The 26,199-nt window shown below is 38.8% G+C and overlaps 1 protein-coding gene across 2 annotated transcripts in view; it reads right to left on the bottom strand.

Moving 5' to 3' along the window:
* Positions 1–12,170: 12,170 nt before the first annotated feature.
* Positions 12,171–26,199, bottom strand: part of gprc6a (G protein-coupled receptor, class C, group 6, member A) — a 33,037-nt gene continuing 19,008 nt past the window's right edge. For both annotated transcript variants that reach the window (XM_069886779.1, XM_069886780.1), the window contains exons 3-6: positions 23,603–24,448; positions 20,148–20,351; positions 18,108–18,231; positions 12,171–14,048 (exon numbers count right to left, since the gene is read on the bottom strand). In XM_069886779.1, coding sequence (XP_069742880.1) covers positions 12,973–14,048; positions 18,108–18,231; positions 20,148–20,351; positions 23,603–24,448 — 2,250 coding nt within the window. In that variant the 3' untranslated portion in view covers positions 12,171–12,972. The remainder of the gene's footprint in view (positions 14,049–18,107; positions 18,232–20,147; positions 20,352–23,602; positions 24,449–26,199) is intronic.

Below are 26,199 nucleotides of genomic sequence, written 5' to 3'. Positions count from 1 at the left end.
CCCTCTCAGTTGGAGTTGTAAAAGAGTATATTATCTCTCTTTGCATGTAAATCATTAAGGGTTAGATTTCATCACTTGAAGTCAATTTCTGGCTTGTTAAGACCAACAAATATTAATAGGAAGATTATATTTGGTTCTAACTGGGAATGGGTTGGCACCATTTTGGAAAAGGTGAATAGGAAAAATAATATTTTCTCCTCCCTGTAATGATAGAATGCTCGTAATCCTCCTGACCACTTCAGGAAGTTGGAGACTGGTTTGTGGCAGCTTCCGTTGGATTCAAGATGGATTCCTCCACATGGTCCTGAATGAGTTCTTTTGTATAGTTGTTTTAAAAGAACTCAAGTTTCTTTATTCAAATAAAAGAAACATCACATAGTACTGTGATTCCAATAAAAGAAACATCACATAGAATTGTGACAGGTTGTGTTGTGTTTTATATGTTTAAAAGAATATAAATTGTGGCAGTTTTTTTTAATGTAGGTCACATACAGACTCTTCAAAACAGATCTCATTTGATCTGCTAGAGCTCTGCTCCAGGTGCTTTTTCAGAAGCTTTGGGGAGTGTCTACAGAGACTTCACTGATGGATTATTGTTTTGGAGAGTGGCGGATGAAGGAACTCGGAGGATTAGGTTTGGAGCTGCAGGCTCTCTGAGTGCAGTTTGCTGTTCTAAGGGGGTCATGTGGTTTTGCAAGCTGAGAGAGTCAAACAGGTTTTTCTCTGTGAGAGAGAGAATTCAGTTCTATGGTAGCTCTGCAGCAGCAGCTGGAACTGGAACAGGACAAGCTGGCAAGCTTATGGAAAAATCCCATTTTTGAAGAGTGCTTAGCTCAGCCTGGTCAAACCCTTGTGGTCCATACAAGAGGAGAGGACTGACCACCTAATCTTTCACTTGAAATAAGGGAAACGAAAAGAAACTCTGTGGTGACCTGAAAGGAAGAGGTCATCATCTGGAAAACCCTTATGGGGAAAGTTTCTTCTGCAGGACACTGATGTGGCTGATTACAATAAATCAGTTTGTTCCCATCAAACAACAAATCTCTCTCTGAAAACTGACAAGAACCTTCCTGAACAGTAACCATATACCTTTCAAGATCCAAAGCCTGGTGAACTTTATAAATGTTAAATTCTGTGCACAGAATACGAATTGCCTGCAACCAGTGAATTTGGAGAAATGAGGTGAGATTGGACTATGAATCAAATAACTTTTCTTAACTTACACACATGTAAATACACGTGTGCTTAGAATTATAAGGGGGTTAAGTTAGGCTAAGTAAGTTAATAGTTATAAGATAAAGATTGATCCTGTTTTCATGTTTAAAGATAATTGAAAGCAACTTTTGTTTAAATAATCATTTGTCTTGGTGAATATCTTTTGCTGCTGGGTTTTGGGGTCCTCTGGGCTTGTAACAGTACCAAGAGTGAGAATCAGTCAATATAGCAGCAGTGAAATGAAAATGTAAAGACTCTTGATCCTGTAAATTGGACTGGAAATGTAAACAACGAGTGGACGCTGTTCAAACAATGATTCATGCTGCACCTGCAAGCTATTGGAGTCAATAGCAAACCTGATGCCTGCAAGATTGCACTCAAGCACCTCAAGCATTTGTTTTGCTGAGGCAGAAGATCAGGGCATGTTCGACAAGGTTATTGAGAATTCTGATGAACCAAAGTAAAATGAAATGTTTGAAAGGTACATGTTTCACTCACACAGCTTCAGGGAGATACCTTTGATACTTAATAAAGAGCCTTTATTCTTAACAGACTTGAAATTAAAAGAAAGAACATGCAATTTTGGATCCCTGCAAGATTTAATGATCTGTGATTAGATTGTATTTGGGTTTATTGATAAATGAGAGAGATGTTGCTGCAAAAGACAAAGCTTTCCATAGCTGGAGCTGTGAAGATACGCCACGCCAGTGAATTAGCTCAGCAGCTCACAAAAAAGTTTGGTGAAAGTACAAAAGCCAGTGAAAATGAAGGCAAGCCGTAGCCACAGTGTGTGTTCACACACATTAACAAAAAAAAAAGATATAGAAAACAACAAAAAGGAGAAACATACATTTGTAAATGATGTGGCACTTTACATGTATCAAAACAATGAAAAAGTCTGTAATAAGTACAAAGGGCAGAACCATTACACAAAGGAATGTTTTTTCCAAAGGAAAACAAAACAAAAATACAGGTGAACGCACTATAAAAGACACTTTACACACAAGAGAAAAAACTGCTCTCAGTGCCACACTTCTTATGGGCATGGTAGTGCAGGAAGATTATAAACCAGCAGACAGTGAACAATGCAACACTTCCTATTGCATGAACAGAGTTGAGCAGGACTAGTGGACTGTGTCATTGCATACAAATGGAACAAATATTCTTTTCAACCTGGACACAGGGGCAAAGGTCAATTTCATTTGTGAGTGTGACATCAGGGCAATGAAGATAAAGCCATAGACACGTACAAATCTTGTACAGCTCAAAGCTTACAATGGACATTGCATCAACATGAAAGGTACATGTAAACTCAAGGTGAAAGTTAAAGATGAAGAGCACCAGCTCAGGTTCACAGTAGTCCCAGATGAACACGAATCACTGCTGGGTGACAAAGCATGTGAAAACTTAAGCCTAGTCAAGAGGGTGTACCACATTAACAGTGACAATTCATGGAACTGGGTAGAGGAAATACTGGATCAATTTCCAAATATGTTCAAGGAGTTTGGACTTCTACCATTCACCTATAAGATACAGTTAACGGAGGATGCAGGTTCCAGCACCACTAAAAGAAAAGCTCAAGCAGGAACTTGACCGAATGATGTCACTAGAGGTCATAAAGAAAGTGGAGGAGCCCACAGAATGGGCAAATTCAATGGTGTGTGTAAAAAAGAACGGTGACCTACTCATTTGCATGGACCCAAAAGACTTGAATACCAATATAAAGAGGGAACATTATCAGATTCGATCCAGGGATGATATTGCAAGTGAGATAGACAGTGCAAAGATTTTCATTAAATTGGATGAATCCCAGGGCTTCTGGCAAAACTGCATGAAGATAGTATAAAATACTAAACATTTAATATACTGTTTGGGTGATACTCATGCCTGACAAAATGTCAGTTTGGTGTGAAGAAAATCACCTTTTCAGGAAATAAACTGTCAGAGGCAGGTATGGAACCAGACAAAAGCAAGGTGAAAGCAATTTTAGAGATGCCCAGACCCAATGATAAAAAAGGCATATTGAGAGTGCTGGGAATGATCAATTTCATTGATAAGTTCATATTAAACCTGTGTTTAATTTCCTAAGGAAATTATTACAGGTTCCTTGATCTAACTCTACTCCCTCTTCCACCTATCTACTCTCCATCCTTTGCTCTCATTACATCCCATCTCATTACTTCTCACTCTACCCTTTCTTTCCTTCATCCATCTCTTCATCCCTTCCCTTCCACAACCCTTCCCTTGTAATATCACTCCTCTTTCACTCTCCTTCCCTTTTGCCCTCCCCTAACCCATCATTTCTCCCTTCCCTTACTTGAATCTTTGGGTTTTTTTTCCCCTTCATTTACTCACCTCTCTGCCCTTCTGATCCCTCCTCATTTGGCTGTCTTTCTTTCCTACCCTTCTCATCACCCATTGTTCTGCCTTTCCTCCACCCATCTCACGATATATTCCACCCTATTTCCCCTTGACACATCCCTCTCCATTGTCCATTCCTACCCCTACTCTCTCTTCCTACACCATCCCTCACCCATCTTTCATAACCTTTAACATTCTATCTCCAACCATTCCTTCTTCACCCAAACTCCACTAATCCAAACACTATAACCTCCCCCACCATCCCTTCCCACTTCAGAACTCTGCCTACCCCTCACTTCCTTTCACTCCTTTTCTTCCATTTCCCACTCTCCTTTTCTTAGACAGTGCATTTCCTCCCTTTCTTCCATCTCTTTATTCCCAATTCCCCATACCAATCTAGTCCCCATGTGCCCTTCCCCTTCTTCTCCATCCCTACCCATAGCCCCTTCATTTACCACTCACCAGTCCCTGAGTCCATTATTTCTTTCTTTTTGCCCATTTCCCACAGTAGCAAATCCCACTAACTCTATCTGTCACCCATCTTTCTTGTGTCCCTATCACTCTCTCCTGCCTAGCATTCTGACTCTCTCCCTTCTATCTGCTATCTCATTCATTTCCTCTTTTCATTGTCCTTTCCTCCCTTTCCTAACTTCCCCAATGCCTTTAGACCTTTTCTTCCCTTGCCCTCCCTCACTTTCTCCATTTTTTTTCTGACCCCCCCAGTCTCCCTTCTGTCCTCATACCTTCCCACACATTGCTTTTCTCATTTACCCCTCCTCCCTTCCTTCATCTCTCTATTCTCCTTCTCTTTTCCTCTTCCCTTTATTCCTTCCCTTCTCATCAGTCTCCCCCCTCTAAACCTCTTCCCATCCCCATTTCCCTCTATTTATCTCTCCATATCCTTCACTCTTCTCTGCCCCCCAACCACCCACGTAGCCCTCACCACCTACCAATTTACCAACATTCAATCATGTTTCTCCCTCCTTTCCCCACCCTCATACAATAATCTTTACCAAGCTTTCACTCAGGACTTGACTTTCCTGTGAGACACATCATGATCTCCCATCAGCCTTCCCAAATCTTCTAGTCTTGACTTCCCATTGTACTGTTGTCTGCACTCAGCCCATCACCATGTCTCTGCCTGCCCCTGCAACCTCCATCATCCTCTGATTCTCACTACTCTGTCAATCTTATCCTTCTCCAACATCTCACAAACTCCATCAGAACCCCCATCACTTCAGACCCTTGCACACCAATGTCCTTTTCCCACCTACCATCACACTCCACAACCCTTCAAAAACACCATTAATCAACCTCAAAAAAATACCAACCATTTCACCCAATAACCACATTGTCATCACAGCCCCATCTCCCATTGTTCCAAATACCCTTCCTCACATCACTAGCCCCTTTCTCAATCACCCCTGCCTTCCCTCAAACACCATTGGTTTTCCATTAGCCCATAGGTAGTTTGATTACTGCAATAGACAATCTCCTTTGTGCAATGATTTCCTCCCCCCTGTTTTTTTTTGTATGTGGGCACTATATCCTTGTCAGTAAACTAAAGATCTCAAGATTTGTTTCTCATTGATTACCCACAGAATTATTTTAATCATGGATGAATTGTTCAAATATTACAATTCTGAAGGAAATCTCCATGCTACCTCAAAACTTGTATTGGGGCCAATAAATTGGAACAGAGCAAGGAGTATCTTGCAATGTGCATTATTAACATGAATTAATGTAAATTAAATAAATTATTCAGCAGATTTGACAGGTTTGATTAACAAAGGTCCAAGTATCAACAGTGACACTGAATAAAGCACATCCAATAGAACAAAAATAGAGCTGCTTTGCTGTCCTTGACTCTATTTGCTGTTTGTAACTGAATTTTTCTCTGATATTCTTACCAAAATATGGCACCTCACTTCCAATTTGCTTTCCACTGGAATGGGGGTAATCCACTATTCATCTGCTGTCACTGAACTCATCACTTCCGGACATCTCCTGAGCATGGCCTCCAACCTTATTATTTCCCAACACAGCACTGCTTGTTTTTACTTCCTACCACAACCCTAATTGTCCTGCCAGATTCATTGTTTAAACATGCTTCTTCCCCACTGATTTGGTATCTGCTTAACTTGATTCTGTTTTGTCCCCTCAGTCCAGTCCCTCCCCACATTCTTCCTGGACACTTCACATTCCCTCCATCACTTTAACAATTTCCCTGAACTTGCATGCTTCATGTTTACCATGGGCATCCAATCCCTATATCCCTCCATACCCTATTCTGAAGGCCTCAAAGCCCTCCATTTCATTCTGGACAATAAATCCAACCAATCCCCCTCCACCCTCCTCCAGCTAGCAGAATTCGTCCTCAACCTCAATAACTTCTCCTTTGACTCACTTTCTCAGGTCACAGGGGTAGCCATGCGTACCTGCATGGGCCCTAGCTATGCCTGCCTTTTTGTTGGCTATGTGGAGCAACCATGCTACAAGCCTACGCAGGAAAGTCCCCTCAAATCTTCCTCTGCTACATCAGTGACTACTTTGGTACTGCCTCATGCACCCATGAGGAGCTCATCGACTTCAGTCACTTGGCTGTCAACTTCCACCCTGAATTCAAATTCAATTGGTCCATCTTGAGCAATAATCTCCCTTTCTTCGATCTCTTTCTTTCAATCTCGGGAGACAAACTTTCGACAGATTCTACAAACCCACTGACTTCCACAGCTACCTCAATTACATATCTTCACACCTTCCCCGTATTAGGATTCCATTTCTTCCTCTCATTTCCTCCATCTCCATCGCATCTGCTTCCAGGACTAAGTTTTTCAATGCCAGATCATCAGATATGTCCTCCTTCTTCAAACAATGTAGCTTTCCCTCTACCACCATCAACTCAGCCCTCACCCACGTATCTTCCATTACCTGTACTTCTGCCCTGCCGCCACATACAACAAGGATAGGATTCCCCTTGTCTTCACTTATCACCCCACCAGTCTCTGTGTAAAACATATCCTCCTCTGCCATTTCCAGCATATACTATTTGATCCCACAACTAGACACATGTTCCCCTCTCCTTCCCTCTCCACTTTCCACAGGAACTGCTCCCTCCGTGACTCCCTCGTCCACTACTCCCTCCCCACCAATTGTCCCATTGGCACCTACCCCTCTGACCACAGGAGATGCTCCACTTGTACCCAAATGCCCTCCCTTATCATATTTGGGGCCCCAAATAGTCCTTCCAAGTGAAGCAACTTTTCACTTGTGTATCTGCAAGAGTCATCTACTGCATCTGGTGCTCCCATTGTGGTCTCCTCTGCATCGGAGAGAATGGGCACAGACTGGGTGATTGCTTCATTGAGCACCCTAGCTCTGTCCACAGCAATAGCATGGATCTCCCAGGTCACCCATTTCAATTCCCTGTCCCATTCCCTTGCTGACATGTCTCAAATTGGAGGAGCAACACCTCATCGTTTGCCTGGGCATCCTCAACTGGATGGCATTAACAATGACTTCTCCGATTTCCATTAAGCAACTCCCCCACCCCCGCATCCCCCCTCCCTTCTTCCCCCTGTTGTCTTTCTCCCAGCTCTTCTCCTTTCACAGAGCCAAAATCAATTCTCTTGTCTCCTCTTATATCCAATTAACACATTTTGTTGGGCTGGACTCCGCCCCCAGCCAACCTTCACTCTCTATATCCTTATGCCTCCTGTTCTTTAGTTATTCTTTGATAAAGGGCCTAGGCCTGAAACATCAGTAATATATCTTTACCAGCTATGGATGCTTTGAGACTGGTTGAGTTCCTCCAGCATTTCTATGTGTTTTTACTACAATCAGTGTCGCCAGACTTTTCATGTTTCACTAATGCAGACCAGTCTAGTTTCAGCTGTAGCTCTGAAGCACACAGATCACTGAATGTGAAATGTTTGGAGGTTGAGCTCAAGGTCAATCTTATCCTGCTTGCTGAATTATACAGTCTCCATTGTACAAAACTTCTCTTCGACAGGGAGACTTCAGAAAACATGGGCCATTTCCTTTTCAATGGGAAAAAAATCATAATCATTGCTGACATTGATAACAAGATACACTATCTCCAGAGTGCCTTTGTCTATCTCAGGAAAGGTGGTGTTTGAGGATCAAAGTGCACAACCAGCACTAAACTCGTGGATGTCTGGGCAGTAGTGGGGTGCCTCCAGATTTTTTTGGAGACCTGGAACACTTACATCTAGCACCTAAAGGCACTGAAAATATTTTTTTACATTTTTAAAGAACATTTGGGAGGGTGTTGAGAACAGGAGTGGACCATCCAGAACTCTACCCCACTAAAGGCCTCTTGCTTCATGGCACTCACTCATGTAACTGCAGGATTTGTAACACCTTCCTTTTATTATTTCCCTTCTCGAGTTGCATTTCCCAGTAAAAGTAGTGATTTAAGTGCACTTCTAATCTATGCACTGCACTGATGTTCACAGTTTAATATTTAATACACTAAAAGCAGAAAACGCTTCAAACGTTCAACAGACTGGGCAATACATGTGGAAAGAGAAATGGTTAGTGTTTCAGATCTGGGACCTCTTGATGGAACTGAGAAAGGGAGAAAAACAGTTTGTTTTCAGTGGGAAAGCAGATAAAGGAGGGATGGGTAGAACAGGCAAAATGTCTAATGGGGTGAGTTCCAAGACAATAAAGGGAGCAGTTACTAGTACATTAATATAGCCTGGATGGAGCAACTCATTACAAGAATAAAATGGTACAATCTGCTTTTTGCTGCTGCATTTACCATTTGCTTTCATCCTATCAGGAATATTCCTTTTGTTCATCAATAATTTGGCTGCTGAAAACAATTATTCCCATTTCCAGTTCTGATGAAAATATATTGACTAAATTTCTCTTTCCAAAATGTTACCTGACATGCTGAGGATTTCCAGCATTTTCAAGTTTTATTTCAAATTTCTGTAGCAGCATTTTATTTTCTCTTTTCACTTTCCACAGTGAATTCAGTCTGTCCCACCATGCACCTCCTGTAACATTGGCCTCATCAACCATCTCAGAACCCACAGAACTGGAACAGCTGTATAGACAATACTGAATCAATTGTATAAACAATTTTTAGCCATGTAAGCGTCAGGTGTTGAAAGGGTCAACATAGCTTCCCTGACTGGTTTAATTGAGGTTTGATGAAGGGCTCTGACCCAAAAACATTGACCATTCTTTATCTCCCAGTGATGCGGATTGACCTGCAGATTGCATTCTTTTGCTCCAGTTCAAACATCTGCAGTTTCTTGTGTGTTTTCAAAGATTCTAGTTCGAATGGTCCTTGAAGAAAGTTTTAATAATTCACCTTTTTATCTTAAAAGGGTGAGCCCTTGTTTGTTTTTTGACATTCAAGATTCTCTCACATGAGGAAACATCTTTTCTACATTCACCCAAACCACACCAATGGGTTGGCTTTTTCACTCTTTCTACTCCAGATCATCCCATCATTCCAAACAGACCAGTTGTCCATTCCTGGTATTAATCTAGTAAATTACTTCTAACTCCTTCCAACACACAAAATTTTCCTTAAACCAAGATGTTACGGGTTATATTATGTTTTATATTTTATATAAATAGATCTTTAAAAAAATGGGTGGGGGGGTTTAATGTATAGGTCACTTCACAAACAGAGCAACACTTCACAAAAGACATCTCATTTAAAATGCTAGAGCTTTGCTGAAATTGAGACATTGAATGTCTTTGCAAAGATAATTAAACTGCTTTGGAAGGAACAGTAGAAGTAGGTGCAAATGGAGCAATGTTTGCTCAGAGGCTGATAAGATCTTTCAAAGATTGGGTTTGGAGCCCTCCAAGGAGTTCTGGTTTTTACAAGCAAAGAGAGAGGAAAGAACAGACAGGATTTCTCTTGGAGAGAGAGAGAGAGAATGGAGTTCTACAGTTCTTCAGTAGCGATTGGAGGCTACAAAATGGCAAGCTGGCAGGTTTGTTGAAAACCCCATTTTAAAGACGGGTTGTGAGTTTTGAGATTAGCTTGTTCAAAACCCTTGTAATCCTTATAAGAGGAAATGGCTGGCTAGAGTGTTTCTCCTGTAATAAGAGAAACAAGAGGAATTATGTGGTAAACTGGAAGAAGAGGTTTTCATTTGGAAAACCCATGATGGGGCAAGTTTCTTTGGCAAGACACTGAAGTGGCTGATCGGAGGAAATCAGTTTGTGTGTGTGTGTGTGTCCAATGAGCAACAAATCTCTCTTTGAAACCAATGATAACCTTCCTGAGATGTAACCATTTACCTTTAAGCACCAGAGCATGGTGAAAACTCATAAATCTTAAATTCTGTGCACAGTGTAAGAATTGCCTGATACCGGTGAACTTGGAGAAGTGAGAAGTGAATGATTGGACTGTGAAACAAAGAACTTTCCTGAACAAATACACATTACATACACTTGTTCTTAGAATTAGAAGGGGGTTGTTAAGTTAATATTGTTAAATAATAAGTTAAAGTTTGATTCTGTTTTATGTTTAAAGAAAATTAAAAGCAACCTTTGCTTAAGTAACCATTTGTCTTGGTAAATATCTATTGCTGCTGGGTTTTGGGGTCCTCTGGACTTGTAACAAGGACACCAATACTCTATATGGTACTTCAGATGTGAGTCTTGCAGCTATCCTATATATATGAAAAATAATATCCTTATTTTTATATTTATTTTCTCTAGCAATAACAATAATTTTTTTTAGCTTTCATTGTGCTATATTTGATCGATCTAAACATCAGCTTCCCTTAAATCATGCACAGTGACATTCTGATCACTCTGCATCCTGTGCGTTTCTTTTTTTTTAAATTTCTTGCTAATTTCACATTTATTAGATTTTGCCCACTGTCTTTACCTTCATTCATAGCTTGCAGTCAGAGTCACAGCAAAGTCTAAGACTACTGAATGAAGTCTGAAGAGTACTGCAAAAACTAATCAGTCACTCATAATTGCTGCAATGGCCTTCACTCATCATGGTTTTATCAGATCAACAGCCAAATGTCCCATGTGCTAAAAGAATTTCAACAGATCCAAAATTAAGACAACCAATGAAAGCAATTTCAGTGACAATTCAAAATGACAATAGAAGAGGATGTTGTAGTTTGAATGAAGAACTGAGGTTGTACAATATTATATCAATGTGTAATGGCAATATATTGAACCGAACAAAATCAGTGTATAAATGAGGTATCTCTACAAAGGTTATTCAGAAAATCTTTCACATATTCTAAGTGAATAATCCTTGTGAAAGGATTTCACAAACAAGGAGCACCCCAATTTGAGTTGAGTTTTATTTAAATCATAATTTGCTATTCCTTAAAATATTTTACAATGTAGGTGTTTAAATGTTTTTTTCATGAGGTACCATATTTGACAGCATACAAGACCCCCCCCCCCTCATTTTATCAGGGAATATTAAGAATTTTTTTTTAGTGTATTTATAGGTAAGTTGGCGAATGGGTTCCTCCTGGAAGGCCTTTTGTAGAGTGTGTGTGTGTGTGTGTGTGTGTGTGTGTGTGTGTGTGTGTGTGTGTGTGTGTGTGTGTGTGTGTGTGTGTGTGTGTGTGTGTGTGTGTGTGTGTGTGTGTGTGTGTGTGTTTAGATGTGCTCGCATGGACCTTCATTCACATTGATAGAAACCCTCCAGCCTTGCATGGCCGAGACGTCGAAGCCGAATTTGTTGGTACACCACTCACTGGAGCTCTTTGCTGTGTTGGGCTATGACAGATAGGCACCCATGCTTGCTTGTAACCCCCAGCTTCACACATGGGCAACATGTCCTCCTGTCCGCCGCATGCGGAAGCTCAGGCCACTCCCCCCCTACTGTGAAAACGCTGATCGATTGACAGGCATGCCAAGACCAATGGGCGAGCAATGGTGGGAGGAAGAGAAGCTGGTCACCAGGTCAATGGGTAGGGCAAAATATCACGGGGAGCAGATGAACGATACTTTCTCAAAACACCGCTCACTCACTGCCACTCCCTGCGCCCCCCCCCCACCGTGCTTCATCCAATTTGTTTGGGGGGCTGTTCTCATCGAACAAAGGCTCAGTGTGGAGCCTGATCACTAAGGCCCAGCGCTCCCCTCAAAGCAAGTGATCAATCGTACTTTCAGTGTGTACTACAAACACGAATGTTGTGCTGCTGGCATGGGCCGCTGTGGTTAGCCTTCTAACCAGGAGAATTGAGGAGCAGCGGCGGATGCATGGGAATGAATGGTCTTGCACTGCTGTTGGGGGATGCCGCTGTGGTCTCCCTTCTCACCACAAAGCTCTAGGCCCCCCTTCCTGGACAACCCCAGTACCTCCATGGGCTTCTTGAAGCTGGGTGAATAGCCGATGACCTGCTCAATTTCCACTTTCCATATAAGACCTGGGGGATATTTTTGAGCCAATATTTTGGGTCTGACATGCTGTCAAATATCAGTTTTTAAATATTCCTTGTAATCTGTAAGAATTATTATTAAAAATAAAGTAATATCAATGAGGCATTAAATTCACACGTGATATAAAATAATTGGACTATCCATATATGAATATAATTTCTGAAATTCTATAATAATAAGAATATTATGCATTTCCTTTAATTTGGCATTGATCAACAACTATTGTATAGAACTATTTATATGAATACAGAAGAGAACTGCAATTTACAAAATGTAAATACATTTGTATGGATATATTTTTTAAAAATTTACACAGAGAATCCTCAAAACACTCACATACTGTATTAAATTAGTTAAATTGATATTTGAATGGCTTCCAAAGATTCATATCTCTTTTTAGTATAAACTGGCACCACAGTATGATTGTGGACATAAACCTTTCAAAGAGTTTGCTCTGTCAGATTTGTTTACACAGTACATTCATTTCAACAGACAAGTGAAAATGGAAATCATCAACTGGTTCACTTTATACTACTCCTTGAATTTCCAATGAAAGAACAACATGGATCAAGGCAAACAAAAGAACTTTTACCAGGTAATGGGAGCATTTAAATGTGGGATGATATTTTGTTTCATGGTGGCAAAGACCCATTTTAAGTTATCTGGAGAGAATGTTGTTGGCCTCTTGAATTATTGCACAATGTTACCAACCCATTTCAACTTGAGATGTTGTATTTGAGGAGAAAAGAAATAAAATTAAATAAATGAATGATATATGGATCTTGGAACTACCATTAAAGTGCTGTCCATTGTTTCATAAGTCATCACCTTGACCTTTCAAAGTTCAAGTATAACAAAGTGCATGAGTGCTACAATAGTCAGAAGTAAACTTACCACAATGTATTCTCAAATGTGAATAACTACACCTCAATATGAAGTGACGATTTTGGATGGAAATCTGTTTCATCAGTTAAACATTTATAAACTGGAAAATCTCTTCCTTGGCATCCAATTGACTCTGTTTTCTAAGAAAGATTTAGAATTAATTTTAACTGAATTTTTGAAGCTGTGTTTTTGGATGGATAAGGGAGGAATGGAGTTAAGTGAAGACTTTGGAGAAATTTGACTGTGTGGACTAATGTTTGCACTTTTCAGTGAATAGTCATAGAGATTTTTCAAAAATGAGCTGGTAGTGTTATTTTCTTTCTTAAACAAAATAATGTAACATTTGGGGAAAAACTGGCAGCATAATATCCCATAGGTTGAAGATAAAATCGTAACCACTTCCACTGCTGGGAGGAACTGACCTTTGGTGGTTACATAAACAGGTACAAATGTAATCCAAGAAATGAAGTAAATCAACATGCTGAATGTAATAAATTTAGCCTCATTGTAATTTTCTGGCAGCTTTCTACCTTTAAAAGCAAATATAAAGCAAATCAATGCAAGCAATGCTATGTACCCCAACATAACAGCAAATGCTACATAAGAACCTTCATTGCATTCCTCCAAAATTTCTCTTGGGAGTCTTAAAACATCTCTTTCCGTTCTTGGACCATTGAAAATTAACCACATTGTACAAATGATAACCTGAAGTCCTGTACAGAAACCTATGATGAGCCATGAATTGTAGAAATTCTTCAAATAGTTATTAGCTGGGTTAAAGTTGAATGCAATTTGTATTGCAAGTGATTTTGTTAGTGCACATGAAACAGAAAGAGTGAAGCTGATGCCAAACAAGCACTGCCTGATTTTGCAGGAAATATCATTGGGTTTTCCAAGAAATAAATAAACACTTGCAAAACTAAGCATCAAAGAGAAGAGCATGATGAAGGAAATGTGACCACCATTGGATTTAACAGCTGGTGTGTTGATATTCTTGATAAAGATAACAATTATTACAAAGATTAAAACAATTCCAAGAGCTGAAAAAAATATTAGCACTATCGAGAATGCATTCATCCACTCAAGAAATACCATTTGTTTTTTGTTGCAGGAAGCACTTCCAGCTGGAGCCCATTCATCTTTTAAGCAATAATAACATTGTTGTGCATCTGAAATGAAGGTTAAAAAAAAACAATTAATATATAATTTTGGTGATAAAAGTTTGTTGTAGCCTATGTTACGAGCCCAGAGGACCCATAAACCCAGCAGCCATAGATATTCACCAAGACAAATGGTTATTTAAACAAAAGTTGCTCTTAATTATCTTTAAACATGAAAACAGAATCACACTTTAACTTATCACTATTAACTTAACTAACCTAACTTAACCCCCTTCTAATTCTAAGCGCAGGTGTATGTAATGTGTGCATTCAGAAAAGTTCTTTGGTTCATAGTCCAATCTCACTTCTCATTCCTCCAAGTTCACGGGTTGCAGGCAATTCTTATACTGTCCGCAGAATTTAACATTTATAAAGTTCATCAGGCTTTGCTACTTGAAATGGTTACCGCACACGAAGGTTCTTGTGGGGTTTCAGAGAGGGATTTGTTGTTGCAGGACATCCACAATTGATTCCTTTTTAATCAGGCATTCCAGTGTCCTGCTGATGAAACCTGCCCTCTTCAACTTTCTCCAGATGATAACCTTTTTCTTTAAGGTCACCACAGAGTTCCTTTTTGTTTCTCTTAATTCAAGTGTAACATTTGACTGCCAGTCCTCTCCTCTTGTATGAACCACAAGGGCTTTGACCAGGCCATCTTCCAAATGGGGCTTTTCACAAGCTTGCCAGCTTGTCCTGTTCCAGTCCCAGCTTCTATTGCTAGCTGTAACACTGTAGAAGTGATCTATGTCTCTCTCTCTTCCTCTCTCTGAGAGAAAGCCTGTTTGACTCTCTCTGCTTGCAAAACCACAAGACCCTCTTAGAACAACAAGTTCTCTTCCAGACAATCTGTGGCTCCAACAAGATCTTTCATCTGTTGCCTTTTGTAAACAACAATCCATTAGTGAAGTCTCTTGATAACTCTCCAAAGCTCTTGCAAAATCTGTGGAGCCGACGTGTCTAGCATTAGCAGAGCTCCAGCATTTCAAGTAAGATCTGTTTTAAAGTGTTTGTATGTAACCTACTCCAACAGACCTTTCCCAATTTATCTCCCAAAAACATATACTCTGACACACCTACCCAAAGGATTCACTGGTCAATTAAGTAAAAATGGATAAATTCAGCGGGTCTAACAGTATACTTTATATAGCAATATATATAACAATTTAACAATATAACTTTATATAACTTTATATAGCAATGGATATAACTAATGTTTTGGGCTTGACCTCATCATCAAGGTATCAAGGGAATATTTGAGTCATTCATTCTTAATAAAGATAACAATTATTAGAAATATTTTAGCTTTTCCAAGGGCTATTACAAAATTAAATTCATTACACTAATAGAGAAGCATAAATAGTTCCAGTCTCCATTTCCATTCCTGACTGATTTAACAATGTTCTACAACTGTGCAATTCTAGGACTCAGTTCCCAAATTTTACAGTAAGGAAGTAGATCAGATCATAATTGCTATTCTTTCTGGGATACCAATGAGTGTACTCTTGGAAATTATTGTCTATGATGCTCTCCTTAGTTAATTATCCAGCCTGCAGTCACTGTCACTGGTATTGCTCACTTGAGCAAGTTATTGTGGGCACTTAAACAACTGTGCTTAAATGGGTGAGAAGAATGGACTATGGTATTCAAGGCAAAACTGGAGTCTATGAACAGTAATCTAAAATAGATGTCATTAGCATACAGGTCTTCTAGGCCTGAGTGGAGAGCTAGGGAGGTAGCATCTGCTGTGGATCTATTTGGCCAATAGGAAAATTGAAGTGGTTTAAGGCTGGCTGGTAGATATCAAAGCCACTGACAGTAGTCATTTCAGCCCATTATTAATATTTTTCTTTGGCATTGGTATGATGGAAGTCTTCTTGAAGCAAGTGGAGACTGTGGCCTGCTGTAGGGTGAAATGAAAGATGTTTGTTGAGCTGTGGACATATCCCAGGACTTACACTTTCTGCAAGTTCACCTGCTGGAAGGCTGTCCTGACTTCAGCAATAGTGCCCTTGAGTGGAACATCATGGGAAATACAGGGTTGTTGTTGTTATCGGACACTTCAACTTCCCTAATATTGATGGGACTGAATTTGTCAGATATGTTCAGGAAGGATTACTGACATACCATCAAGGTCACCATACAAATTGATAAGATATTTAAGAAGGACTATGTAATGCTGGGCTTCATTAATTGGAGGATTGAGTTCAAGAGCAGAGAGATCATGTTGCAACTGTAAAAATCTTTGGTGAGACAACACTTGGAGTGTTCAATTCAGTTCTGGTCACATTGTTATAGGAAAGATGTGGAAGCTATGGAGAGGGTGCAGAGGAGGTCGCCTGGTTTGGAAAATATGATTATGAGACAAGATGAGCAGAGCTGGGACTTTTCTCTTTGTAGTGTAGAAGGATGAGAGGAGTCTTAATAGAGGTCTACAAGATTATGAGAACCATAGGTAGAGTGGACAGCCAGCACCTTTTTTTTTGGGAGGGCAGGAATAATAAACACCAGAAGACATATGTATAAGGTGAAGGGAGGGAAGTTAAGGGAATACATCAAGGATAAGTTTTTTACATGGAGAGTTGTTAGTGCCTGGAATGCCTTGCCAGGATGGTGGTAGAAGCTAAAATATTAGGGGCATTTAAGAGACTCTTGGACAGGTACATGGATGGAATAAAAATATAGGGTCACAGTTAGTATTTTTTAAGGAATATATGGGTTGGATCAACATTGAGAGCCAAAAGACCTGTAACTGTGTTGTAATGTTCTATGTTCTATCACTTGCAGTAAATGATGTGGATGTCACCTTCCTGTTGGCTCCCTGCTCAGAGCATGTTTAACACATAGGAAGTGTTGTGCTGTTACGTTCTGTGCTGCGGGGCTCCACTTTGACAGCATTTGTTCCTTGCCAAAGTCACCACATGACTGTGATGTTCTTGTGGGGTTTGAACTTGGTGTGGTACTGCCCCATTACAATAGCTTTGCACAACACTTACTTGCATTTCTTGTAGATTTGATTATCAGTAATGTTGTCTTGAGTAGCAAGTAGAAGGAATAAAGATGTAGAATTTTTTTTAAGTATGGAGAGAATTAGGTAAGCAGAGTCTAAAACGACTCTAATCTATGGTTCCTTAAAAGGTGACTTGCAGGTTGAATCAGTGGTAAGGAAGGCAACCAAAATGTTAGCATTCATTTTGAGAGAACTAGAATGTAAAAGCAAGGCCACATTTGAAGTTCAATATTGTGAGCTACTCTGGGCACCATATCCAGGGAAAGATGTGCAGGTGTTGGAGAGGGTCAAAGGAGGTTTACAGGAATAATCTTGTAAATGAGCAGATTAATGTATAAGGAACGCTTGCAGGAGTTTAGAAAGATGGGGGAGGGGATGTCTCATTGAAACCTACTGAATATTCAAAGGGCCAGATGGAGTGACAAGAAGAAGACATTTCCAGTTGTGGTAGAGTCGAGGTCCAGAGGACACAGCCTCAAAATAAAAGAGTGACCCTTTAGAACAGAGATAAGGAGAAATTTCTTCAGCAAAAGGGTGGTGAGCTTATGAAAAATGTTGTTACAGTTGACTATAGAGGCCAAGTTATTGGGTAGATTTAAAGCAGAGGCAGATTATTTCTTATTTGTAAAGATTTCAAAGGTTACAAGGAGAAGGCAAGAAAATGAGGTGGAGAGGAAAAATACATCCACCATTACTCAAATGGTGGAGCAGATTTGATGAGCTGAATGGCCTAACTCCGTTCCTATGTCTTGTGATCTCTTGGACTTCCATTATTTCTGATTGGAGAATTCCTTTATTGTCTTCTTGGCTGATACCTGGAATCTGCTGCCAGAGAAGATGATGGTTTCAGAGTCATCGGGACAGACCCTGAAATGGGCAAGGCATAGAGGAGTACAGTCCTAATGTAGGCAAATAAGATTAGTGTGGGCGAGCTGAAAGGTCAATAGAGATGTGATAGGCTAAATTACTAATTTCTTTGCTGTACATATGATTGTGTATGAAGTATTAGTTTACAAATAGCATAGACAAATAATTTGCCAATAGATTTAGTTTCTTCTTACCAGTTATATTGGAAAACATATTGGAACTGCAGTTTACACAATCATAGCAACATGTATGTTGGCCTTCAGATGACAGTTTTAGTTGCCCATGTTGGCAGGAATTTGAGCATTTTGAAATCACATTCTTTAAAGAAAATTAAAACAATTATATTAGAAAAATCAATCTCAAAAAGTGATCTCAAATTATGATGGCAACTACAAGTAATATTTGCTACCTCACCATAATCTTTAATATTTTTAAAAAATCATCAATTGTTGCTTGGAATACACTGAGAACAAATTCAGCTAGCATAGCCTAAATCAGGCAGAAGCTTCTTGACTAAAATATTCTGGGTGAATGGAAAATTTTAAATGGTAACATATCCATTAAGTTGCATTGAATTGAATTGATTATTATCATCACCCATACAAGGTCAGCAAAAACAAAAATTACAGAGAAAGTACAGATTTTTAAAAAGTGCAAAGGCCATTATATATTTGGTTTGTGAGATCAAAAGTTTATCCTTAATGTACAAGAGGTTCATTCAAAATTCTGATAACAGTGGGAAAGAAGTTGTCCTTGTATCTGGTGGGATGTATTTTCAAACTCTTGTATCTTCTACCCTATGGAGAGGAGGGAGAGAGTATGGCAGATGTGGGATAGGTCTTTCGTTAATGCTGGCTGCTTTCCCAAGATAGCAATTAGTGTAGGTGTGAATGGAAATATGATTTGTGCAATAGCCTGGGCTGCATCAACAGCCCTCACTTGAAGGAAGCCTAACTCTTGCGATCTGATTATCTTCCAGCATTACTTCTCTGCACTGCTTTTGACAACCAGATTTTGAACAATGGCTAACACTCTATAAGCAATTATTTATGAATTCACCTTCTCAAACTAAATTATAAAATAGATTGATACACATTTTTTCAATAAAAATTCATGTAATATTCAGTGTTATTTGGATCACCGATAAATAACCCAAATAGCTTTGCACATTGACTTGTTTACTTCTGAAATATTAGTGTTAAGAACTATATAATTGAAAGGGAAGGGGGTGTTTAAGCAAGAAAAACACAATTTAATGAACAGAAATTGGATCGATATTTTAAAATAATCCTCACACTAACCATCTGGGATGTTAGTATGCACTAAGCAATATTTATTTATTCATTTTTATATTTGTATATTTGCTGCTGCAAAACAACGATTTTTGTGACTTGTTTGTGACAGTACTTTTTGATTCTGATTGTCTGCATTTTGTGTAAGTGCATTGTGTTTGGTTGCATGCCTGCAATTTTTCTCACCAAGGGCTGGATGTACTTGTACATTCATGATAATAAACAAACTTTAACGTATTGGAGTTATTTTTTGAGAGTGTAGCTAAAAAGATGCAGGTAAAATAATTTTAAAAACTGGCTTAATTCTTGAATTTCCTTACAAGGTAGTGGAAGCAAAGTATTTGAACATTGTTGAAATTTTAGATGAGGGTGATAGGTTATTTAGGATATAATGGGAAGACAATCAGATGAGTCGTGGACGTCATGAACCTATTAAATATCAGAGCAACATATTTAACAACTAATTTAAATGAAATTTGATGTGTGACTTGCATTCAGTGTAGCTTGAGTTTCTGGGATTTTTTAGGAAGAACTTAAGAGAGTGACATTCAATATTTCATGTCTGTTCTGGCATTTAATAAAATCATAGCTGGTCTTTCACCACAGCACAAGTTCCTTGAATTACTCCCATATACCTTTCTTTTCCCTCTTAATAATTAAGTCTATCAATCTCAGACTTGAAATATTGGCATTGAACTTCCACAGCCCTCTTGAGTAGAGAAGTGAAAAGGTTCAACATCATTTGGTGAAGACATTTCATCTTATCATATTTCTGAATGGCTTTGCCCTTATTTTGAATCTTTGACCCTAGCCAGAGGGACCATGAACTCAAAACATTAAAAAAAATTTCAAATGTCTTTCTCACTAAATTTATGATGAAACCAATTACGAGTGTCTATATTTACATTTACAATTTAAAAGTTAAGAACTATATAAAATTACCTTTAACTCATTGAAATGTGAATCTTTAATTATAAATGCATTCTTCTCTATATCAAATTCTGCAACTGTGTGATTAAAAACCATCTTGCCGTTGATTAATTTCCACATGAAGATATGATATCCAGATAAAAAATCTCCAGAAGAATCAAAATGGATCCTAGTGCCTTCTTCGGTTATGTTCACATTCTTTAGTGCCTTCAGTAACTGGAAGACAATTCAAGCAGGTAATATGGTTTTTAAGGGAATACTGCTTTGGTTAGTATTGTCTTCTAATCAAGTCAATTACTAAATATCAATACTATAATCGTCAACATTAATATTAAGATGGTAAAATCCCTTTGTAGAAGTCCTAAACTACTTTGAGACTTTAACATATTTTATTCCCTTGTAATTAGAGTATGAATTCCAAAGCATGTAATTAAAAACAAAATTGACAATAAAATGAATACATTTGTAACTTAATTTTGTTATTTGGTGATGGCCTTGCTATTACAACTAGTATAAATGATAACCTTGAGTAAAGTGAATCAATTCATTTAATTACAAATTCAAAATTTTGAAGTACAGAAATTCCAAATAATAGTTTTAGAGAAATTAGTTGATAAGGGATATTAAGGCTCTGGTCAAGAAAATGAGGGAGGTATGCATCAGATATAAACAGCTGGGATGAAGTTAATCCCTTGACAAATAAAATCAATCTCAAAGTACTCTGAAAAAAGAAGCCAGGAAGCCAAAAAGAGGATTGGAGATAGCTCTGGCTATCCAAAGGAATTCTATAGGTATATTAACTGCAAATGTCTAACTCCTTAATGATCAAAATGACTGTCTACATATGGAGCCACAGGAGATGGCTGGGGTCTTAACTGAAAATTTCTCATCTGTATTTACTGTGAAGAGGGTCATAAAAGCTAAGGAATTGAGGCTAATAAGTAATGATGCCTTGGACCATTATAAACAAGGAGTGTTGGCAGTCTTAAAGCATATCAAGGTGGATACATCCCCAGGGCCATGAGTATCTGAGGATATTGTGGGAAGTTGATGAAGGAGTTGTTGGGATCTCAACAAAGATAAATGCATAATTTTTAACCCCAGCTGTGACACTGGAAGACTGGAGATGTGTGCCTGTCTTTAAGAAGGCCTATAAGGTTAAGCCAGGGAACTACAGGCCAGTGAGCCAAACTTAAGTTGTGGGAAAGTTACTGGAGGGGATTCTAAGGGACAGGATCCTCTAGGTTTTGAATAGGCAAGGACTGATAAGGGATAGTCAATGTTGCTTTGTGTGTGGGAAATTATATCTCACAAATTTGACTGAGTTTTTGAAGATGATTTATGACAGGAGGATGGCGGGCATTGTCCGCAAGGATTAAGAAGATCCTTTATGGTATGTTATTTCAGAAGGTTAAATCACATGGGATCCAGGGTGGGTTAGCTAACTGGATTCAAAATTGGCTTGGTAGAAGGAGTCAGAAGGTGGTAGTGAGGACTGTTTTTCAGGTTGAAGGCCTGTGACCAGTGGTGTGCTCCATCAGTACTAATAATTTAGATGATAATTCAGTAAAAATCATTCATAAGTTTGTGAATGTTTACAAAATTGATGGCAATGTGGACAGTGAGGAAGATTATCTAGGAATACATCACGGTCTAGATTAACTGGAAAATGATTCAAGGAATAGTAGATGGAATTTAACTTGGATAAGTAGATAGGGATGCATTTTGGGAAGTTCAACCAGGACTGGACTTGCACAGTAAATGACAGGACAGTGAAGAGTGTTGTAGAATAGAAAAAAGCAGGAACACTAAACATAGTTTCATGAAAGTGGTGTCATAGGTAAACAGAATGGTGCAGAAGGTGATTATCAATCAGGCCAATAAATACAGGAGTTCAGATATAGTGTTACAGTTGTACAAGATACTGGTGAGGCCATGTATGGAGAATTGTGGGCAGTCCTTGTTGCCTACCTATAACAAGGATGTCATTACAAGGGCAAGGGTGCTTAAAAAATTTACAAGGATTTTGCCGGGTCTGGAAGAGAGATTCGAAAGGCTGGAATTTTTCTCCTGTAGCATAGAAGACTGAGGGGTAACCTTATAGAGGTTTATAAGATCATAAAAGTTATAGATAAGATAAATAGACTCTATTGATTTCCTAGTGTAGGGGAGACCAAAACTAGAGGATATAGGTTTAGGTGAGAAAAAACAAATGTAAGTGTTCTGAAGGGCAGATTTTTCACACAGGTGGTAGATACTTGCAGTGACCTGCTCAATAAAGCCACTGAGCCAGGTAAAATTGTGCCATTTAAAAGATAGGCACTTGGATAAGAAAACTTTGGAGGGCCATGGGCCAAATGCAGGCAAATGTGACTACCTTAATTGGACACCTGATCAACATGGACGAGTTGGGTTGGAGAGCCTTTTTCTATCTGTGTAGTCCTTTGACCCAAGATTCTGTAGATGCACATGGTGAAGCATTGCTGGCCAGGGGACTTGCATTAGTTTGGTGCTGAATTCAAGGATGTGATACTATAATGTACACAATGTATAAAGGGCCAAGTGTATTTCAATTGTGCCTTGTGCACACAAACTGCACCATAAACTCAAAGTTGCTAACAATGTTTGACTTTGCTGCCACTATTCCCTGCCAAGGTTGGAAACTCTTAAAACAATACTTTCTCGAAATGCTACAAAACTGAATTTAGGTGCTTTGGTGGAAGGCACTCAGGAAAAAGGCAGTGCTGTCCAGGACCCCCTTAGGTTACTAAATAATAAAGGGAGCTTGCAGGAGCTTATTTGAAGGATAAATAGTTCATCTTGGTGAAATCTTCATGACTAGAGTGCACAGCAGGGCTGCAGAAGGGGAAAAATCCTGAAATGAAAGCATCTAGTGGACTGTGGCTTTCATTTACTTATGACACCACATCATAGGGTTAATATTATTTGTACATGTATCTCCTATACACAGAGGAAGATGATTGAATGTCTGAAAATGCCCATTAATACATAAAGAGCCCATGATCAGATTTTCAATGAATCTGAATGCTACACTAACTACAAATGTAGTGATAAAATTTCAAATTCTCTGCTCTTTTCATTAGCCTGAGCAGAATAAAATTTAATTGAAACCTGCTTTAGCTACAAATTGGCATAAATAGAGTAAAGTTCGAGGTGAGGATAATTGCAGACATTCCTGAATCTTGGAACATTTCTGGCAAATGAATCCATAAGCCTTTGTCACATCACTTCATGTGTCAGAATATTAATGTATAATATTTTGCAGGGAATACTTGTTGGATATTGATGTAGCAGTAATCTTCTTGCACCGTATAGAAGTGTAAAATACTTTGCTAAGTGAAAGGTGATATTAATTATATAAATATATTAGGGGTCTACATGGAACCTATTAATAAATGATACAATTAATCTGCAAGTGGAAATAGGTATTAGAAGTAAAAGCTTACCTCCCAAGGTGCAAAATCTGATGATCTTTGGCAAATCTCTTCATTGCATTTTAGTAGATTTTTAAGGGCATGAGCAAGAGCAATAACCGACGACTGTATGCTGGAAACAACACCTGGTTCAATATTTTTCAAAATAAAGTAATTTCCTTGGTGTAGCAATTCCATGTTGTTGCTGACATGATTGTTACCATAATTCATCTGATAGTTTTCATTTGAAATACATGAGTCAATATCATCATTTTGAACTTCTGAGCAAAAGCTGTACAGCATGTAAAACTTTTTCAAAAAAATGTTCACACTTGTCAAATTATATGACAAGTTTTTCACATAGTCTTGAAATGTTGAAATACTTCCACTTTTAAATGCAAATCCAACAATATCCCCAATGTTCTGAATATTTTCCAAACGAGTAATATTATTATTACTTGACCAGCTATCACTGGCAATCCAAACTTTGTTTATGTTGTGAATGCTCAGTATTTCAAATAGCTCAATGACATAAGAGGCTCTACTAAACACGACAATGACCTTCACCCGCGTTTGGTTGATGATAACATTTGCTATTTCTTTTATCCTGGAAGTTGCTTTCTGATCAGATGCATAAAATGGAATAATTTCTCGAAAAGCAATGCATACGCCCAGGTTCTCCGCTTCAGAAATAAAGTTGTCAATTCCAGACCGGCTGTAGTCATCATCACTTGCAATAGTTCCCACCCAATTCCAATTGAAAGAATGAACCAGCATGGCCATGGCTTTACTCTGATAGACGTCACTTGGAACAGTTCTCAAGAAGGCAGGAAATCGAGTTTTATCACTCAGAATTTTAGCGGAAGCGGAGTAGCTAATCTGAAAAAGATTTAAATGGTCAAAAGCAAAGTCTTACTTTGAAGTCAAAGGAAAAGAGATGAATCAATCTGATTCTCTTTAAGGAGAAATTATATCAGGGAATAAAGAAATGTGAGACAAATTAAGTAAGTGTGTGTCTTTTGTGAAACAAAAGAAGACTTAAAAAAAACTGGAAACTGGCAGTGTAATAGAGACAGACAGACTGAGGAGAATTAGTGAAAAATTAGTATTTGAGAAATTAATGGGACTGAAAGAGGATCACAAAATCACATGATATAAGAGCAGAAGTAGGCCATTAGCCCATGGAGTCTGATCCTCCATTCTAGTCATGTGCTGATCAAACCTCCCACTTAGTCCCGCTTCCCGGCTTTCTCCCCATAACCCTTGATGCCCTGACTAATCAAATAACCATTAATTTCTGCCTTAAATAGACCCAATGACCTCAGATCCATAGCCACTTGCGGCAATATGTTCCTTAGACTCACCACCCTCTGACTAAAGAATTTTCTCCACATCTTTGTTTTAAATTGACGTCCTTTTATCATGAAATTTGTGCCCTCTTGTCCTAGAATCCATCATCATCCTTACCACATCTACTCTATCTAGGCTTTTCTGTTTTCAAAATGTCTCGATGAGGTCCCCTCGCATCTGAACTTTAAACTTTGAATACTGCTGGAACAATGCAGCTGGTCACGCAGTATCTATTGGAAGTATGGAGGGGCGGCCCCAGTTGGTAAAGTGGTTACCAAAATGTCTTTACAGCACCAGCAATTGGCACCGGGGTTCGAATCCCATGCTGTCTGTAAGGAGTTTGTACATTCTCCCCTTGTGTGGGTTTTTCCCAGGGGTTCCAGTTTCCTTCCACCATTCAAAAATATACTTGGGGTGTAGGTTAATTGGGTGTAAATTGGGTGGCACGGACTCATGGGCCGAAATGGCCTGTTACTGTGCTGTATTTCTAAATTTAATTTATCGTATATTTTGACATCTAAGTCAACTGGCAGATAACTCAAACCACACCCCCCCCCCCCCACACACTTTTTCAGCCTCATTTTAAGGGTTTTATCGTCTATTAGGCATATAAGTCTACCCCCTGAAATCGCAATGCCTGAGATGTTAGTCATTTGTCGGTGTATAAGTCGACCCCCAAAAAATGTGATGATTGATCTGCTGGGCATTGGCTGGAGGTGATTGTTATCATAGAGACTCCATCAAAATGATGAATGTATGAAGTGAGTTTTACAGTAAACATGATAGAAATGGCCAAGAAAACCAACAACTATGCTGCCACAAGAAAAATTGGTATGTATGAGAAGTTGGCAAGAGATTGAGGGAAGAAAGAGGAGACTTTAAGAAAAATACCAAAAAGGCAATGTTTGATGAGACGATAAATCACTCATTGGCCAGAGCTGGAAAATCACATTGCAAAAGCAAAATTGCTACATAGTCACTCAAAATACAATGAGAACATTTGCACCACAGTGGGCAAAGTCGCTCCACAGTGGGCAAAGTCGCACCCAGATCTCAGTAACGATTTTGAAGCTACAGTCAGCTGGTGCACCCATTTCATGAACAGAAAAAATTTGGTATTACGACAAAAACAAAAAATGCTCAGAAATTAACAAAAGATCTCTAAGAGTAGGGAAAATTTGGAATCTATTATCAGGGAATAGAAATAGGATTAGTTAATTAACAAAGATTAATGAATGTAAAATCCTTTTTTTCAAACCTTTGATTTTTTTTTGAGAGTT

Source organism: Narcine bancroftii, chromosome 6 (genome assembly GCF_036971445.1).
Source record: "Narcine bancroftii isolate sNarBan1 chromosome 6, sNarBan1.hap1, whole genome shotgun sequence".
Lineage (NCBI taxonomy): Eukaryota > Metazoa > Chordata > Chondrichthyes > Torpediniformes > Narcinidae > Narcine > Narcine bancroftii.
Note: the sequence above shows the minus strand (reverse complement) of the source record. Positions and strands in the feature narration are given on the sequence as shown.